The sequence below is a fragment of the Oncorhynchus tshawytscha genome, linkage group LG08, assembly GCF_018296145.1.
Source record: "Oncorhynchus tshawytscha isolate Ot180627B linkage group LG08, Otsh_v2.0, whole genome shotgun sequence".
NCBI classification, from domain to species: domain Eukaryota; kingdom Metazoa; phylum Chordata; class Actinopteri; order Salmoniformes; family Salmonidae; genus Oncorhynchus; species Oncorhynchus tshawytscha.
Genome location: NC_056436.1, coordinates 25,849,909 through 25,870,031, shown reverse-complemented (window position 1 = coordinate 25,870,031; position 20,123 = coordinate 25,849,909). Strand labels below are relative to the sequence as shown.

The window sequence follows — 20,123 nt, the reverse complement described above, 5'->3', positions numbered from 1 at the left end:
TGAACGTTCCAAAACGTTGCATCCTACTGAATGCACTCCGGGTAGAGCAGGCTGCTGGTAATAGGATATGGTAGGAGCCCAACCCCCATCTCCAAATCTAACATGTCTCCTGGGCTGGCTCTAGTCAAGTCTCTACAAAGCAAACTTCAGGAACGGTCCCCTCTAATCTAACGCGCCAACATTCAGCCAAGGTAAACAGAAGTGCGGTCTTCTGCTGTCAAAGCTTTTGCTCGTGGCTTGCATCCAGTGGAAAAAAAGTGGTGCGGCTGATGTTACTTAAACAATGCAAAACAGGATCAAACAAAGCTCAACTAATTCGGCATCAAACTTTCTCATTTCTGACGAGTGGAGATATTACAAAAGTAAACCAATCGGACATTTAATTACGAATGGTTTAAATCCAAATTAAGCAGTAATTACGCATAGGCTATAATCGGTCATTTAAAAACATGTATCATTTACATCAGAAACAAGGACGTGGATATATATTTTTTTGAGTTGGAAATATAAACAATATTTTCACTAAGAGTTTGTGCGATCTCAGTCCGATGCTTAATGTCCATATTTGGACTTCGCATTGAATTAATGCTGCATTCGTAACCAAGTGGGAATTGACCATATAGGACAGGAAAATTTCAATAGAAAAATCCTCCAACTGGTAATTACTAGTTGAGAACTCGTCTATCATCCTGAGCTCCCACTTCTCCTACATGCTAACATCACCTATTAAGGAAATTAGCTTGCACGACACCAACTCAATCATCAAGTTTGCGGACGACACCACAGTGGTAGGCTTGATTACCAACAACGACAACGAGACGGCCTACAGGGAGGTGGTGAGGGCCCTCGGAGTGTAGTGTCAGGAAAATAACCTCACACTCAACGTCAACAAAACAAAGGAGATGATTGCGGACTTCAGGCAACAGCAGAGGGAGCACCCCCTTATCCACATCGACGGGACAGTAGTGGAGAGGGTAGTAAGTTAAGTTCCTCGGCGTACACATCACGGACAAACTGAATTGGTCCACCCACACAGACAGCGTTGTGAAGAAGGCGCAGCAGCGCCTCTTCAACCTCAAGAGGCTGAAGAAGTTTGGTTTGTCACCAAAAGCACTCACAAACTTCTACAGATGCACAACCGAGAGCATCCTGTCGGGCTGTATCACCGCCTGGTACGGCAACTGCTCCGCCCACGACCGTAAGGCTCTCCAGAGGGTAGTGAGGTCTGCACATCACTTTAATAATGGAAATTTATGTAAAAAATGTATCCCTAGCCACTTTAAACAATTCTACTTAATATAATGTTTACATAACCTATATTACTCATCTCATATGTATATGTATATACTGTACTCTATATCATCTACTGCATCTTTATGTAATACATGTATCACTAGCCACTTTAAACTATGCCACTTTGTTTACATACCCTACATTACTCATCTCATATGTATATACTGTACTCGATACCATCTACTGCATCTTGCCTATGCCGTTCTGTACCATCACTCATTCATATATCTTTATGTACATATTCTTTATCCCTTTAAACTTGTGTGTATAAGGTAGTAGTTGTGGAATTGTTAGTTAGATTACTTGTTGGTTATTACTGCATTGTCGGAACTAGAAGCACAAGCATTTCGCTACACTCACATTAACATCTGCGGTGACAAATCAAATTTGAGCTTGATAACAACATTTTCAGCAGTTAAATACAACAAAACATTTATACAAACCAATCTATTAATATGGTATTTTAACTCTAATTTGTTTACAGACATGATAGGTGTACTTTTAGTTCATGGTTTACATTGCTTGTTGGCCATTAGCCAATTGGCGTTTCTCAATTACTTCAAAGCACGTGAATGCATCCAACTGGTATTTACGACTTCACAACTGGTAAATTACCACCTCCCACTTAGTTACAAACGCAGCATTAGCGAGAGCTGGTCAGAGGCTTGGAGGAGGCGCTTCTGACGTTGACGGTATGCGTAAATCTGATTTGTTGTTGGCAGCGAGCTGGGCGTCCGAGATGATTATATCAAATAAAATAAAAAAATTCACTGCAACTAAAACGCCAGACCCGACAAATTACAATTCACATCGTATCCACACATCAGCTAAGGAGGAACCAGCGCCTTTTCCTCGTTGATAAGTAGCTTTGAGAAAAACATCTGCCAGGATTTGCGCAGGAAAACAGCGAACTCCAAGCGAGCAACGATGATCTGTATTTACCATCAGCTCAAAAAAGGGAAACAATACGTTTCGGGGAGAGCTCAGTGGCAATAGAGGATGAAATGAGAATGGAGTATACTGCTTGAACTTGTTATACAACCTCAATCACTGGACGGATATTTTGTATGTTTCTCTTACAATTGATTCGGGGTTCGTAGACTTCTTAAACGCTGAATTGATGCAACATTTGCATCTAAAGGTCACGATTTGTGTATCAATTGTCAACGCAGATTAATAGTAGATCCTGGAGTTCGTGGTTTATTTTTAGGGAAAGGGCCAACGCTTTGTGTGCCGATGCCAACGGCAGATTGCAGGTTGCTCCATCATGGTCGGATCATGAAGTGTCTTACTTTTTTACTCTTACTTCCAGAAACACTGAAAAAGTCTAAAACGACTGGGAAACACACAAGCAGGTTACCAGTATGCTATGAGATTCTAACCCTGTCCCTGAAGAAGAAGATGGCTGCAGAACTGTACCCTGCGACCAACAACGGTACTACGGTGACCGGCACGGACAAGAAAAGCAATGTGCAGGTCACCCAGTCAACAACCACTGCAACAACACCGACCACCCAGCAAAACATAAACAACAACAACGTCGAACCTCCGAGCTGGCAGTCCTCGCACCCCACGCTACGGGAGAGGTGCTCAGCTTCTTACTTATATCAAATTATTTCGATTTAGTTCAAATATGGCTATTGTAAACCAAGTCAATGTCCATAATTGGAATCACACTTTATAATGCTCCATTGTGTAAGGGCAGGTTATAATATTGTCTTGCAAAAGCCTTTTATGGAATAGCCCAAGTTGTCATATCTTATTGACAAATGTCCTCCCTTCTAGGAACGCCTTGATGTTCAACAATGAACTCATGGCCGATATCCATTTCATTGTTGGTCCCTTCGGTGAATCTAAGAAAGTGCCAGCGCACAAGGTAAGCTCCCTCTCTATTTGGATAAATAAGTTGACATTTCTGAACCATCACGCCTATGATGAGTGACTAATCATGTGTCCGTTTTCTTTCCCTCCAGTATGTGCTGGCAGTGGGTAGCTCGGTCTTCTGTGCCATGTTTTACGGGGATCTTGCAGAGGAGTCGTCCGAAATCCATATCCCAGATGTAGAACCTGCTGCTTTTCTAATTCTGCTGAAGTAAGCCACTCACTCCTCATATTAAACATGACCAGCACAATGTCACTTCAAAATAAATTCAAAGCAAGACAAGTGTCAAAATGCTAGATCAAATGGCACAGGGAGCACTGTAGAGAACTGTAATTGCTTGTTTCTTTGCTCTTTGTTCATCTTGAAACATTTCTCTTTCAAAGCCAATGATTTACCCAGAAGGAATAAGCAGTCTAGAGCATAATTACTTTTTGTTCATACTATAACAATTCGTCATCCACGCCAATGCAATGAAACGTTGCTGCTTTTTATCCACTTGGGAGAATAGTGTAAGCTGTGCCAAGTCCACATCCTATTTTCCTAGAAGGAATAGCCGTCATGAATTCTCCACGTGCCGATTTGCCTTCTTTACTAAACTAGAATCTCATTCTATTCCTCAATTTTGTCCCCTTCAGGTACATGTACAGTGATGCAATAGACCTGGAGGCTGACACCGTGCTGGCCACCCTGTACGCTGCCAAGAAGTACATTGTACCCGCCCTGGCCAAGGCCTGCGTCAGCTTCCTGGAGACTAGCCTGGAGGCCAAGAACGCCTGTGTGCTGCTGTCCCAGAGCCGTCTGTTTGAGGAGCCTGAGCTGACGCGGCGCTGCTGGGAGGTGATTGATGCGCAGGCAGAGCTGGCCCTGGGCGCAGAGGGCTTCTGTGAGATTGACCTGCAGACCCTGGAGATCATCCTGCAGAGAGAGACCCTCAACACCAAGGAGGTGGTGGTCTTTGATGCTGTCATGAGTTGGGCCACAGCAGAGTGTAAGAGGCAAGGACTGGGAGAAACCACCCGCAACAAGAGATCTGTCCTGGGTAAGGCACTCTACCTGGTGCGCATCCCCACTATGACCCTGGAAGAGTTCGCTGATGGGGCAGCCCAGTCAGACATCCTGACACTGGAGGAGACGCATGACGTCTTCCTGTGGTACACAGCGGCCACCAAGCCCAAATTGGACTTCCCACTGGCACAGAGGCAGGGCCTGGCACCCCAGAAGTGCCACCGCTTCCAGTCGTCAGCCTACAGGAGCAACCAGTGGCGCTACAGGGGCCGCTGTGACAGCATCCAGTTCGCAGTGGACAAGCGGATCTTTATTGCTGGACTGGGCCTGTACGGGTCAAGTGGTGGGAAGGCAGAGTACAGCGTCAAGATTGAACTGAAGCGTCAACGGGTGACCCTAGCACAGAACCTGACCAAGTTTGTATCGGACGGATCAAGCAGTACATTTTCTGTATGGTTTGAAAACCCGGTTCAGGTGGAGCAGGATGTCTTCTATACGGTGAGTGCCGTGCTGGACGGGAATGAGCTGAGCTATTTCGGCCAGGAGGGCATGACAGAGGTACAGTGTGGAAAAGTGACATTTCAGTTCCAGTGCTCCTCGGACAGTACCAACGGGACTGGGGTGCAGGGGGGACAGATCCCAGAGCTGGTATTCTATGCATAAACTGAACTGGTCATAACGGACAAGTAGAGGACATATGGACTGTACATCCATGTGTTTAAGCCTTCTAAATAATGTAGCATTAAGACACTACAGTATGTCACTAAACAAAATACTATTTTTAAGTGAAGGAATGCTGTTATTTATTTTAAACGTATTTTAATTATTAACTGCAAAAAGCAGTCCCTTGTAAAAAGTCGTATTGCACTTGTGGACAGCCTCTGCAATGTTTTTTTTTGTACATAAAGTACGGTTATATGGTTTGCAGCTTGATGCTGATCAATCCTGATGTTCTGTGCGAGAGCTTATGAACCTGCAGAAAATCATAAAAGTTAAGCGAGATAAGCCACAGATGTTGCTGCTCATCATTATATAACTCGCTTGCATGTGTGAAATTTGTTTGAGGGGTTATTTTGTTGTTAGAGCACCCTCTAGGTACACAGATGAGTGCTACAGGCAGGTTGGTAAAAGTGATGTGGTCAAACCTTCATGATGCCTTTGTTGGAGCAAAGTCACTAATTTGACCACTTTTAATAAGTGGTAAATCGGTTTGGTTCTCAATAGCAACACAACACTTAAAACAGCATTTATCCAAAAAAGACATTCAACAGTATGGTTCTTTGTTTACAATAACACAGGGAGTATTGCAGGGAGACGGTAGGTACCTATGGCGGGGGCATTGATGCAGAGCTCTCTGGCCAGGACCAGGAAGGTTCTACCCAGGACGTAAACATTTACCTGAGGGAGGGAAAGAGAATTAAGAGCAGAAATACAGGAGGGTAGTGCAACTTTCACTGAAACCCACCCTGTCAAGTCCACAATGTCCTCATAACATGATCCAGAGTTACTTAACAATTGAGTAGCTCGTGATCAAATCTGGTCTAGTAAGTGTAACTCAATGCTAAACTGGCGTACTATCTAGAAAGCCCACCGATTCTCCAGAACAGGGGCAGACTAAAGCTCTAGTTTGATCACCGACCATCTCATTCTTTCCGGCTAACGCTCCAGACCTTAGGGCAGCGTTTCCCAAACAAGTCCTGGGGCCCACCATGGGTGCATGTTTTGGTTCTTAACCCTAGCACTACACAGCAGATTCATAGCTTGATGAGTTGATGGGAGGTGAGTCACAATGCCTTCCCGTGGGAGAGGAGGGCAGTGATCACTGGCCTGGGTGTGGCACCACAAACTGTGGATTTGTGGAATATCTACGCATAGCACACTGATCCTTGACCGGATAGCACACTCCTAAGCTTCAAATACCAGGGGGTAGGGTCAGCTCTTCCAAGGACAGCTGAGAGCATAAAAATACAACTGACCAGCTGTGTCTGAGAAATGTCCCTCCACCCTAACACTGACTTTATACACAGAAAAAATGTGGGCCTATATTTATACAGTCCTTGGCTTTAGTTAAAAAGCTCAACATACTGCATAAGCCAACTTCCATCTTGTTGGATGTTATATCATGCATGGTCAGTGTGGGATTGTGTATACTTAAAAAATAAAAAGAAACATCCTTGATGTATCGGACTGTTCAATTATATTTCAGAAGAGGTTTTTATTAATAAAACATATTTAAAAAAGGGCTAAATGTCAACGTCGTGGTGCAAACACTCAGCGAGTTGAAAAAAGATGGAGGAAAATTAGTGTAGGCCTACTCATTGGAAACTCACCTGCAGGAGGTCACTGAGGTCAAGCAGCATGTCTGTAAAGGGGGAGGTTAAATCAAAACCACAGGATAGTACACAATTACATAATTTGGGTTTCCATTCTCTGCAAATGGTACAGCCAAGTGTGTTTGTTATTTTCAATAAAAAGTATTTCAAACTTCCTAACCAGCATTCATTAATACAATATTAGACGTTAGAATATGAAATACATTTTCAGGATAATTTCTGGTGCAGCCAACAGTGTACATTAATTTAACGTGTCACCTCAGGCCAGCAGCATTTCTACATATATACACCCCCCCCCCATCAGCCTCTGGAGACACTTGTCTCCTGGTGACCAACACAGCCCCTGCATCAGTCTCTGTGGCGACAGGTGCACGTGTCCAGGGGCGGGTAAAGTGGATTAGCGACAACCCTTTTTAAAAAGCCTCACAATGGGATTATGGTCACCACTGAAATGGAAAAGATAATCATACAGTCTCGATATGAGATTACAGACAAGTCATCATAATAATGAAAACAAGTCCCTCTGTGCAGCTGATTTTCTCAGAGATAACAGTTGCCACAAGAATCCTGTTTTACCATTTCAGTAGTATGGGGAAGGAGGGAGGTTACTTCCTAGCCCTGCATGTAAAACGTGTGGAGTTTTCATTTTGACGTGAATACTTGGCTGTATTTCATCAAGGTCATGAATGTGACCATAACCTGGCCCTTCCCAACAGCACCTGTGGGAATGATCCCATTAAATGTATTAACAAGCATTTAATTGAGGGCCCCCTGAGCAATCATTGCAAATATCCCTTCACTGAGCGCCATGCCATTTCAGCTGCTAGACACTGAACAATGTTTGCCTCTTGATTCCTTTTTCTCTACTCCTCATTCCAGTCCTCTGTGAAAGTTCTACAGATCGTTTTCCCCAACTGTGGAAAAGGAAGTGGAGTGGAGCCATGGTTACTTTATCCAACCCTCACCCACGACCCACGTAAACAATGTAATGGGAAAGGCTTTGCTCTGCTCCTTCCATCCTCTTGTTCTAGCAGATAAAACTGTCCCCTGCCCTTCCTGTGAAACCACCGGCTGTTACATAACCACATCATACTCAGTCAATGACAGGAAACGATAAACCAACAGCCGTACAAATGGGATATAAAAAGCTGATCTGCTTAACATTAGGACAGTACAGAAATGGGTATTGAGTGAAACACATGACCACAAGTCATGTCGAAAACGACTACAACTCCTGGAGATTGATGCTACAGCTACATATATACACTACATACAGTGCATTCTAAGGCTGTCCCCGACTAAAAAAGAAATCTTAGTGGACCAAGAGTCGTCTGTTCTTTCAACCAATTGATTGGTTGATGTTTTTAAATGTGTATTTTTCCATATATTGACACATCCTATGTGTTTTAACTTCTTGGTGACATGGGGGCAGTATTGAGTAGCTTGGATGAATAAGGTGCCCAGAGTAAACTGCTTGCTACTCTGTCCCAGATGCTAACATATGAATATTATTATTAGTATTGGATAGAAAACACTGACGTTTCTAAAACTGTTTGAATGAGGTCTGTGAGTATAACAGAAGTCATATGGCAGGCGAAAGCCTGAGACAAATCCAACCAGGAAGTGGGAAATCTGAGGCCTGTAGTTTTTTAAAAACTGAGCCCCTATTGCAGATACAGCGAGATATTGGTTATGTTGCACTTCCTAAGGCTTCCACTAGATGTCAACCGTCTTTAGAAACTTGAATGAGGATTCTACTATAAAGGAGGGGCTCATAAAAGCAGTTTGAGTAAGTGGTCTGGCAGAGAGCCTCGGTCTCATGACACGCGGTCACGAGAGAGCTCTCGTTCCATTGCATTTCAACAGACAAAGGAATTCTCTGGTTGGAACATTGATGTTTTATGTTAAAAACATCCTAAAAATGGATTCCATACTTAGTTTGGCATGTTTCTATGGGTTGTAACGGAACTTTTTGAACTTTTCATCCGACGTTCGGCGCGACCTGAACCCGCTTTTGGATTTGTGTACCAAACGTCCTAACAAAAGAAGCTATTTGGACATAATCGAACAAATCAAACATTTATGGTGGAACTGGGATTCCTGGGAGTGCATTCTGATGAAGATCAAAAAAGGTAAGTGAATATTTAAAATGCTATTTCTGAGTAATGTTGACTACCCAATATGGCAGATATCTGTTTGGCTACTTTGTTGTCTAAAGGCTGTACTCAGATTATTGCATGGTTTGCTTTCTACGTAAAGTTTTTAAAAAATCTGACACAGCAGTTGCATTAAGGAGAAGTTTATCTAAAGTTCCATGTATAACAGTCGTATCTTTATCAATATTTATTATGAGTATTTCTCTAATTCGATGTGGCTCTCTGCACAATCACTGCATGTTTTAGAACTACTGGAAGTAACGCGCCAATGTAAACTCAGATTTTTTTTATATAAATATGAACTTTATCAAACAAAACATACATGTATTGTGTAACATGAAGTCCTATGAGTGTCATCTGATGAAGATCATCAAAAGGTTAGTGATTCATTTTTATCTCTATTTCTGCTTTTTGTGACTCCTCTCTTTGGCTAGAAAAATGGCTGTTTTTCTGTGGCTTGGTGGTGACCTAACATAATCATTTGTGTTGCTTTCGCTGTAAAGCCTTTTTTGAAATCAGACACTGTGGCTGGATTAACGAGAATTTTATCTTTAAAATGGTGTAAAATGCTTGTATGGTTGAGGAATTTTAATTATGAGATTTTTTTTGTTTTGAATTTGGCGCCCTGCACTTTCACTGGCTGTTGGCGAGGGGTTCCGCTAGACAGGGTAATCAAATCAACTATATTCACATTCACTATATTGTCTGATGTTTTAAGCATACGGTTTGATTGTGCTGGGCCGGGCCGGGCTCAGACTTAAAAGAAGACTGACTGGCACCCGTTGTCTCGCTCCCCTCCCTGCTGCAGCGACCACCACTGCCCCCTGTAATTCTCTGTCAATTCATTGGGAAGAAAAGTTATGACGCAAGCCTGGAGGTTTTTATTCTAGGCGTGAAGATACAGTATTTCAACATGTCAAGGTGATAGGGCCACACTGATAACTCAAGCTTGGTTCCCAAGTTTCTAAATCATACCAAACCATCTCCTCACTCTGCAGCTGCTTCCGGCATTGTTCTCAACACCAATATGCTGGTTAACTTTGCTATTATGCACAAAGCAACATGGTCTAGGCGCCAATTCAACAGCGCACTGATGTGTTTCAGAACCGTGGACATCGAACTCTATCCAACGAAAGCGCATGTTATAAAATAATCTTAATTTTATTAGTGTTGCACCATTGTTCTTTTGTAATATAACCATATACAATTTCAGTAGCCCATCTTAGACTGGACTGTTCCCACGACCTCCACAATGGATCAGTCAACAGCGCGAATCAGACATATCTTGTACACCATGAGAGAATATATATTTATTTTTGCTCCTGCTCGACTAAATACGTTTGAATGCACTGGGGTCAGCCCTAGTACATTCGGAAAGTATTCAGACCCCTTCCCTTTTTCCACATTTTGTTACGTTACAGCCCGATTCTAAAATGGATTCAATTGTTTTCCCCCCTCAATCTACACACAACACCCCATAATGACAAAGCAAAAACAGTTTAATTTAAAAATAAAAAATGTATTTTAGAGTAAGGCTGTAACGTAACAAAAATGGGCAAAAAGGGAAGTAGTCTGAATAGTTTTCAAATGCACTGTGGACAAGAAGTATGTTGACAAGAATTATGTGGACACCCCTTCAAATAAGTGGATTTGGCTATTTCAGCCACACCATTTGCAGACAGGTGTATAAAATTGAGCAAACAGCCATGCCATCTCCAAAGACAAACATAGGCAGTAGAATGGCCTTACTGAAGAGCTCAGCGACTTTCGACGTGGCACCGTCATAGGATGCCACCTTTCTAACAAGTCAGCTCGTCAAATTTCTGTCCCGGTCAACTGTAAGTGCTGTTATTGTGAAGTGGAAACATCTAGGAGCATCAACGGCACAGCCGATAAGTGGTAGGCCACACAAGCTCACAAAACTGGACCGCTGAGTGCTGAAACACGTAGCGCGTAAAAATAGTCTGTCCTCACTACCGAGTTCCAAACTGCCTCTGGAAGCAACGTCAGCAAAATAACTGTTCATCGGGAGCTTAATGAAATAGGTTTCCATGACTGAGCAGCTGCACACAAGCCTAAGATCACCATGTGCAATGCCAAGCGTTGGCTGGAGTAGTGTAAAGCTCGATGACATTGGAGCAGTGGAAACGCATTCTCTGGAGTGATGAATCACACTTAATCATCTGGCAGGCCGACAGATGATTCTGGGTTTGGCGGATGCCAGGAGAACGCTACCTGTTCGAATGCATAGTGACAACCGTAAAGTTTGGTGGAGGAGGAATAGTAGTCTGGGGCTGTTTTTCATGGTTCGGGCTAAGCCCCTTAGTTCCAGTGAAGGGAAATCTTAATGCTACAGCATACAATTACATTCTAGACAACTCTATGCTTCCAACTGTGTGGCAACAGTTTGGGAACGGCCCTTTCCTGTATCAGCATGACGATACCCCGCCCCATGCACAAAGCAAGAAATGCATACAGAAATGGTTTGTCGAGATTGGTGTGGAAGAACTTGACTGGCCTGCACAGAGCCCTGACCTCAACCCCATTGGGATGAATTGGAACGCCAACTAATCAACAAACATCAGTGCCCGACCTCACTAATTGTCTTGTGGCTGAATGGAAGCAAGTCTCCACAGCAAATGTTTCAACATCTAGTGGAAAGCCTTCCCAGAAGAGTAGAGGCTGTTATACCAGCAAAGGGGGGGACCAACTCCATATTAATGCCCATGAGTTTGGAATGAGATGTTTGACGAGCAGGTGTCCACATACTTTTGGTCGTATAGTGTATAATGGTAACAACTATTTGGTTGTAGAATAAACATTTTGCATTCCCCTTTTTTCAAATCAACCCCTTCCCTCCTTCCTCTGTTACTCCACCACCCCTCTCTGCAGTGTGTAAGGATACGAGGTGTTCCTTCTGTCCTGCAGACCAGGTAGAGGCATGCGGCCACCACGTGGGCCACCCTTCGACCCCGGGTCAGGCGTTTACACACGGCCATCTTGTAGAAGTTGAAGGCTGTGTCCAGGCAGTGCTGGTTCAGCTGCAGCTGGTGGCCCAGTGTGTTGATCTGACGTCTCCCTGGAGACAAACACAGACATGTTATTACACACAGTTCGAAGTTGTACACACTCAGACGCACAATCATATGCACTTAAGACATATAATAAACAGTAGACAAAGATCCACACACGACAGGGATTGCAATTACCCTGACGTTCAGTTCAGGTGTTTCGAAATCAGTGTGTCCTTTGCTCTCCTGATTAACTTTGCATGAAAACACTCAGACATTATACACAATCAGATGTGCCAGTGAATACACACAGGTACTCGTAAGATGTGTGTGGCAAACTACTGCTGCTGAGGTAATGCAACATCTTAGTGATTAAATATTCCCCCTGCTTTGCTGAACAGATTGCTTCAGATTATAGGGCAGCCGCACATCACCAGCATTACTCATACCTAGGGTTGCACATTTTGGGGAATATTCAGAGGTGGAAACTTTCTGTAGGAATATATGCAAATTAATATTACTACCATTTAAAATGTAGATATTTTTTTGCATTGGATATATTTACCATATAACAGGGAGACAGAAACATAAACCGTTTACCTAATAAGTAGACAATTTCAAATGATTAAATCCTGCCAATAAAAAATAAAAAAAGTTTAGTTACAAATTGAACTTAAATGAGTTGACTTCACATGGGAGGATTTCACTGAACAACAAAAGGGAATATTGAATGATCCCAAATGACCCATCGCATCTCCCAAAAACGTTTTCAACATACATCTGTAAAATGATAGTCTAGAAACTAAAGCTTTGGTTGTCTTCCTCTCAGGCTTCCATGTCTTCTCCCTGGATCTCCTCAATGTCCACCTCTTGAACATCAGACTCTGAGGCCTCATCTTCACTGTCACTTTCCAACCTTGAGGATGGCTCGTTGTCAGGCTCAAAAAGCCTACAATTTGCCCAGATGGCCACCAATTTTTCAACCCTTGTATTGGTCAGCCTGTTGCGTGCTTTGGTGTGTGTGTTCCCAAACAAGGACCAGTTGCACTCTGAGGGCAGAAGTCAGGCAGAAGTCTTCACGCTTTTTGATACATTTCAGAACTGCAGTTTCCTCTGCTTGGAGCAACAGTGAAGTGGGCAGGGCAGTACGGATGTCTTCTCTTACATCTGCAAGCAGAGTCTGAACATCAGACAGGATGGCATTGTATCCCTCAATCCGTGCAATGGCTACTGCTATAGGTTTCAGGAGTTTCGGGCTGCTTACCACTCCCTCCCGAAATGCATCATCCAGGAGGATCCTCTTGATGGGCCTGTCCATATCGGCAGACTGTGATATGGCCATTTCTTGGAGAGACTCCTTCCCCTCCAGGAGACTGTCAAACATGATGACAACACCACCCCAATGGGTGTTGCTGGGCAGCTTCAATGTGGTGCTCTTATTCTTCTCACTTTGCTTGGTGAGGTAGATTGCTGCTACAACTTGATGACTCTTCACATACCTAACCATTTCCAAGGCTCTCTTGTAGAGTGTGTCCATTGTTTTCAATGCCATGATGTCCTTGAACAACAGATTCAATGCATGAGCAGCACAGCCAATGGGTGTGATGTGAGGGTAGGACTCCACTTTAGACCAAGCAGCCTTCATGTTCACAGCATTGCCTGTCACCAGTGCTAATACCTTCTGTGGTCCAACGTCATTGATGACTGCATTCAGCTCATCTGCAATGTAGAGAACCGTGTGTCGGTTGTCCCTTGTAGAATACTGGTTGAAGGGTGGAGATGTAGTTAATTTTCTCTTCCCCACGAACAATTGACCACCCATCAGAGATGACTACAATCCTGTCTGCTTTCTCTATGATTTGCTTGACCTTCACTTGAACTCGCATTCAGCAAATGAGTAGGTCAAGCATGTCTGGTTGGAGGGGTGTATGCTGGGTGAAGAACATTCAGAAATCTCTTCCAATACACATTGCCTGTGAGCATCAGAGGTGAACCAGTTGCATACACAGTTCGAGCAAGACATTCATCAGCATTTCTCTGACTACGTTGCGCCATTGAGTAAAAAAAAACTTGTTTCCAGGAGGATCATGAGTTGTTGCTATGGATAAGGTGTCTGAATCATCTTTTTCACCTCGAATAGAAGTAGGGGGACTTTTGTCAGAGGTTGCTTGTTGTGAGTGCTGAGGGAACTTTATGCATTTGGCCAGATGATTCTGCATCTTTGTTGCATTCTTCACATATGATTTGGCACAGTATTTTCAAATGTACACAGCTTTTCCTCCTACATTAGCTGCAGTGAAATGTATCCACACATCAGACAGGGCCTGTGGCATTTTCCTGTAAAGATTAGAAAAAATATAAATAGTTAAGTAGTTAGATTAAACAACTCCTTTGTAAGATAACCGTTTTAAAATGAAACATGTATGGAAACAGGTGAATTAACACTCAGTTAACAGGCTCAAGCAAGCTAAAAACCCACATGGTAGCCAAAACTAACTAGCAGAAATTGTTAACAAGTTAGATATGATTTAAACACACTTTGCTGTAGGCTACTATTTACTAGTTAACAAAAAATCATGCATGCCATAAAATATATTAACCCCACCCAGTATTGTAAACAAAACTTACCAGAAAGCATGTAGTCCTTGGCTCAGACAGTGTAGTAGTGTGGGCTCAATAACATCATTTGTGTGCAAGATCTTGAGAATCAGCTGTGATGGAAGAATGCACTGTGCATGTAGAGGGTTGCAATTCCATTGAATTAGGGATAGTTTGACCAAAATATGCCACAAGACCTAGAATTGCCTTGTGTATCCAACAAAGGTTCACTGTTATAAGCTAACTTTGATGAATTTAAGCAAAATTCCCTTAACTTCCCATGGCAAATTTCCGGAAAAAGTCCAGAAATTTACCAGAAAGTTTCCGACCCTTTGCAACCCTACTCATACCACTCCCTCCTCATTCCCCTCTCCTCCTTAAGTTGTGACAAAGTAAATATCCTGATATCTATACAGCTTTGTCTATGCATCTTCCAAACCCCAACCAGCATCATCATCATCCGGTACATTTATTGTGACAGCTGGATACAATTGGAAAGCCCCACACTAGCGATATATTGAGGCAGTTTGGGTCAAATGCAGGACATATGAGATTTCTCCAGTAATGGGAAAAGGAACCTGTGTTGGTCATTGTGAGGAGACGTGATGAGTTAGAGTGGGGGTAGGGACGGGGGAGGCGGGAGCCGTGCCGGTGGGGAAGGATGATTGCATTAATCAGAGTGTGGGTGGGGGGTGGGAGAGCAGAGGGTGGTCTGGCCAGACACTTGGGATGTTTATGGAGGAGAGCATTCCCTCACAGCACCACTCTTGTTCTCTCAGAGCTCCATAGACACTATATATCTCCCCGCAGCATGACAGACCTATTACCCCATACAAACTCACACCCGGCTGTATCTATATATGTCTGTTCTTCTCACACACATATATTAGTCATCGTCCACAAAGTCTGACTAACGTCTGTCTCATCCCTACAGACACACTCTGACAGTGCTATGTTTGCAAGCCACACACACACACCACACACACACACACACACCTGCTTAGCAGTTAGCCAGCACTATATTGATCATCAGTACCATGGGAGTAGCAGGAGCCACAGACGACTACTCACATTAGGTTACTGGGAGATAACTGACATTTTACGGCCGAGTAAAAGTAACTTCCAAATAAATGTGACTAAACAAACAGGAAATCAACACAGACTGCAACACAGACTGAATGTGTCCGACCAGACAAAGGAAACGTATGACATCAGCCCTTTCCTGAGGCATTCAAGCATGCGATGGATGTTTGCTTGTGCCAACCAAGCAATGCTGTAGACACACCCTGTTAATCTCTCATTGGACATTAAAGGAAATGGGTTGTCCCTACCAAGTTTGTTGTGCTTCTGAAATAAGGTCCCGATACAGATGCCACTTTACGAGGGGATGAGGACCATGGAAAGCAGATGGCATCAGTTTAATCTGTCTAGTATAAGACTAAATGCTTTACTTTCAAGACATCATGAAACACAGCATTAAAAACAAAGGTTAATATCCTAGCGCACCCACATTTGAGGATTAGGCCTGCTGTAAGTGTAATGAGCTCTTATGATGCATGCACGCCAATGCTTTAGGAATGCAAGTGGTGACCCCTAATGTTAACTCACCGTTCTGCAGGGTCTGGGCCCGGGACTCCCTTCCAACGCCCGAATAGAGCCCTTCCCCAAAAGTGGGGTTCCTTCCAGAGGCTATAAATACAGGAGAAAGAGAGAAGCTTTACATCACGACACCAGGAGTGCAATCTTTAACATTTACAAAACAGTAGGGCTGTGACGATACTTCCTTTAAAATCCTGCTGTATGTAAGGTAGTGTGCTATAGCTTGGAAAATAAATACATATGAGACTGGATGACATAATGACATTAGGGCTGTTTTCCTAAATAAGTTAAATCCGCTTCATGTTTTGTTTCTTTTCCACGGTACTAGCGAGTTTCACGATACTGGTATCACACAATTTAGCAGATCTTATAGCAGGTCCAGCAAAATGCTTACAGTGCCTTCAAAGTATTCACAACCCTTTACCTTTTCAACATTTTGTTGTGATTAAAATGGATTTAATTGTCTTTTTTTTGTCAACGATTTATAGAAAATAAATTCAAAAATTTGTTCAAAAGGTATGAAAAATTAAACACTAATATCTTGATTAGATAACTATTCAACCCTCTGAGTCAATACATGTTAGAATCACCTTTGGCAGCGATTACAGCTTTGAGTTTTTCTGGGTAAATCTCAAAGAGTTCTTCACTCCTGGATTGTGCAACATTTGCCCATTATTCCATTTAACATTTTTCAAGCTCTGTCAAATTGGTTGTTGATCCTTCCTAAACAACCACTTTCAGGTCTTGCCATAGATTTTCAACCAGATTTAAGTCAAAATTGTCACTCGGCCACTCAGGAACATTCACTGTCTTCTTGGTAAGCTACTCCAGTGTAGATATGGCCTTGTATTTTAGGTTATTGTCCTGCTGAAAGCTGAATTTCCTCTCCCACTGACTGGTGGAAAGCAGACAACCAGTCATTCCTCTAGGATTTTTCCCGTGCTTAGCTCCATTCGGTTTCTTTCTGATCCTGAAAAACTCCAATAGTTAACAATTACAAGCACACCCATAACATGATGCAGCCACCACAATGCTTGAAATGGAGAATGGTACTCAGTAATGTGTTGTATTTGCCCCAAACTTAACACGTTGTATTCAGGACTAAAGGTTAATTGCTTTGCCACATTTTTTGCAGTATTACTCGTGTGCCTTGTTGCAAACAAGATGCAGGTTTTTCAAATATTTTTGTTATATACAGGCTTCCTTCTGTACAGGCTTCCTTCTGTTAATTGGGTTAGTATGGTGGAGTAACTATAATGCTGTTGACCCATACTCAATTCTCTATTGCAGCCATTAAAATGCTGTTTTAATGTCACCATTGGCCTCATGGTGAAATTTCAGTTTCCTTCCTCTCCGGCAACTGAGTAAGGAAGGACGCCTGCATCTATGTAGTGACTGGCTGTACTGATACACCATCCAAAGTGTAATTAATAACTTCATTATTTATATTTATTTAACTAGGCAAGTCAGTTAAAAACAAATTCTTATTCACAATGACGGCCTAAAATACTCGAAGGGATATTCAATGACTGCTTTTTATTTTTATTATCCCCCCAATCTACCAATAGGTGCCTTCTTCGCAAAACATTTGAAAACATCCCTGGTCTTTGTGGTTGAATCTGTGCTTGAAATTTACTGCTCGACTGAGGGACCTTACAGATAATTGTATGTGTGAGGTACAGAGATGTGTTCATTAAAGAAATCACGTTAAACACTATTATTGCACACAGAGCAAGTCCATGGAACTTGTGACTCAAGCACATATTTACTCCTGAACCTATTTAGGTTTACCATAACAAAAGGGGTTGAATACTTGACTAAAGACATTAAAGCTTTTCATTTTGAATTAATTAAAAAAAAATGCAAACCATAATTCCACTTTGACATTATAGGGTATTCTGTGTAGTAAGTAGACTTCGAGCATTGGCTTGCGAGAGCCAGAACAGCTCGAACAGCTCAACTGTCGAAAACATTACCTTAAACATGCTGCAGGTCATAACTGTTTGGAACATGCAATATTTGCTTTGTGGACTTCACATGACAGATGTCGCTATTCGGTTTTGTGATGAAACAAATATGTAGTTGAATTTACCACGGTGGCGTATGAACGAATGGGTTAGAGCAAACGGTTGTATGACAACAACGGTTGTAATATGGCTTTCTTACTGGCTTAGCTTCCTCAGAGATATCACCCACACACAGCTACTGGAAAGACTAGCCAGGGCCATGTACTCTGCAAAAATACCATTCTGCAATCCAAGTGACTAACTTAATGTCATGAAAAACTGCAGGAATAAAGTGATATAAAAGTTTTTTATACTTCTTATAAGCAATGTCTCTTAGCTCTCGAAAACCCTTCTCTCCATAAGGTTCCACGGCTAGCTCTGTGTGAACTACAATTCCAACGCTGTGTTTTAACGTTTAGAAACTTCAATAATCATTGCTTGCTAAACGCTTTTGAAACATAACCCTTCTTTCATATCAGCAAGAAATATTATTTGAAATAAAAAAAATACATGCTAACTGTATCTGATTTGCACAGATCCATACGCTGTGTGTGCCTCCAGTTGACAAACTACACTTCCTCCAGAGTTAAGCTAACACACAGGTGTTCAGAGCATTAGCACAGGTGGTCACTGGCTGTTTTTCGTAAACAAGTGCTGTAACATGGAGATCTGGCCATGTGGGAACACTAACCCTATAAAAGGTGTGTAGTAATTATTGTGCTGATTTGAAAGACATGTTCCTTATGCTTCCAAAAGGGACCGAGGAGTGATGCGTGTTAACGTCTAGAACAAGCATCAGGGCTCTTGAAAAAAGAAGATACCGTCATCAATAGGCACTAAAAGGTAGTTATCTATGAATGGGCTACCTCTCAGAATAATGTAGCTCGTCATTATAACCAACCTACAATCCATCTGCACATACCATCTCCAGCTACAAACTGTCCCACAGCAGAGGAGCCGCCCCCTCCTGTCTCCATGAACTGGACCTCGGACACGATAATGTTGTCCTCCAGGACCGAGCCACAGCCCACACACACCGCATCGCCTCTGGCCTGGTCCACATCGATGTCTGTGCCCCCACAGTTCTTACACACTCTTGAACTCATGGTGAAGTCTGCTCACACTGCTCAGCCTGGGGAACAGAGAAGAAACTGGGACACATTTTTGTGGAAGTCCCATTTTGTAAGAGTTGCATTTATTGGCTACATAAAAATCTACACATGTCATGTATTCTTCCAGCCAAAAGGTGGTGGCCTACAAGCATAACCTACTGCCAACAACAATTAAATCAACTGAAACTGCATGAGTGACTGCATATCACGTTTGGAAATAATTACTATCACAATAATATGATAGCCTAACTAACACTTTCATAAATCCTCTGTAACCTGACCCTGGACGCTTGGGGTATAAATGCGCCACTACACCCCTAGCTAACGTTACGTGGCAAAGCGTGGTGATCATTTATCTAACTAGTTTGCTGTACATTTAAGTGTCATTTATGTCAAATGCGCTTGTACTGGTCTAATGTGCTTGACATTTCCGTCAATGATTGTTCCGCATGTTTAATCTCGTACCTAGATGAATGAAATAACGACCCCGTCCTAAATCTTCAATAGCAGTGAGGGTTGGAATCACTGACCGCAAACTTTCTACAATCTACTAGGTTAGGTTTTGGTATTAAAAATAATTCTGTGTAGCCTAATGGGTAACATGGTTTCCAAAAGGTGGTGATGAATTGTTGAGAAAATACTGGATAATGAATACGCACCAGCCAATTCAAAGGCGATGCTGCTGACAGCGATGTGGCTAGCAAACTTTAGCTGATAGCAAGTCTCCCGAGTAGATTTCCAAGCCAGTGCGTCAGCTAAATCTATTTAAATGTTTTGTAGTGACTAGACAATGTATATAGCCTAAATGTACTGTTATTTGGATTCTAAACCACACATTATTTACTGCAATGAGGTAACAAGATAGACAGACTACCATGCATTGCAATCCTTCTTGTAACCTCATTGCCAAGCCCACATGTGCGTTTTCATGCTTGGGAAATGGATTGGTCCAAACTGATTTTCGAGGGTGATATGCCCAGTAGTGATAATTCTCTATCTCTTTCTTATAGAAATGTGCCACCAGAGAATGTTCCTGCCTCGTACGTGATTGGTAATGATATTTGTTGATCCAGTATATAAAGAAAAAAATACTCAATCTTAAAAAAATATCAAACTGCTACTACAAAC

The 20,123-nt window shown here is 42.5% G+C and overlaps 2 protein-coding genes across 4 annotated transcripts in view; one reads left to right on the top strand and one right to left on the bottom strand.

Annotated features, from left to right (window-relative positions):
• The window catches only part of brf1a (BRF1 RNA polymerase III transcription initiation factor subunit a), a 62,482-nt gene extending 42,565 nt beyond the window's left edge, over nt 1–19,917 (bottom strand). Inside the window, exons 1-6 of the mRNA XM_024415440.2 lie at nt 19,655–19,917; nt 18,806–19,015; nt 15,887–15,967; nt 11,575–11,748; nt 6,511–6,542; nt 5,506–5,578 (exon numbers count right to left, since the gene is read on the bottom strand). Of these exons, the coding sequence (XP_024271208.1) occupies nt 5,506–5,578; nt 6,511–6,542; nt 11,575–11,748; nt 15,887–15,967; nt 18,806–18,989 (544 nt within the window). The 5' untranslated portion in view covers nt 18,990–19,015; nt 19,655–19,917. The remainder of the gene's footprint in view (nt 1–5,505; nt 5,579–6,510; nt 6,543–11,574; nt 11,749–15,886; nt 15,968–18,805; nt 19,016–19,654) is intronic.
• LOC112246868 (BTB/POZ domain-containing protein 6-B-like) lies at nt 1,998–6,672 on the top strand. 3 transcript variants are annotated; one of them, XM_024415443.2, is made up of 5 exons: nt 1,998–2,358; nt 2,606–2,879; nt 3,079–3,169; nt 3,267–3,385; nt 3,811–6,672. In XM_024415443.2, exons 2-5 carry the CDS (start codon nt 2,695–2,697, stop codon nt 4,841–4,843), a joined length of 1,428 nt encoding a protein of 475 aa, XP_024271211.1. In that variant the 5' UTR covers nt 1,998–2,358; nt 2,606–2,694; the 3' UTR covers nt 4,844–6,672. The 3 variants fall into 3 exon arrangements, with proteins under 3 accessions (XP_024271211.1, XP_024271210.1, XP_024271209.1); XM_024415442.2 differs by having other exon boundaries at nt 1,998–2,385; XM_024415441.2 differs by having other exon boundaries at nt 1,998–2,879.
• Nucleotides 19,918–20,123: the final 206 nt, after the last annotated feature.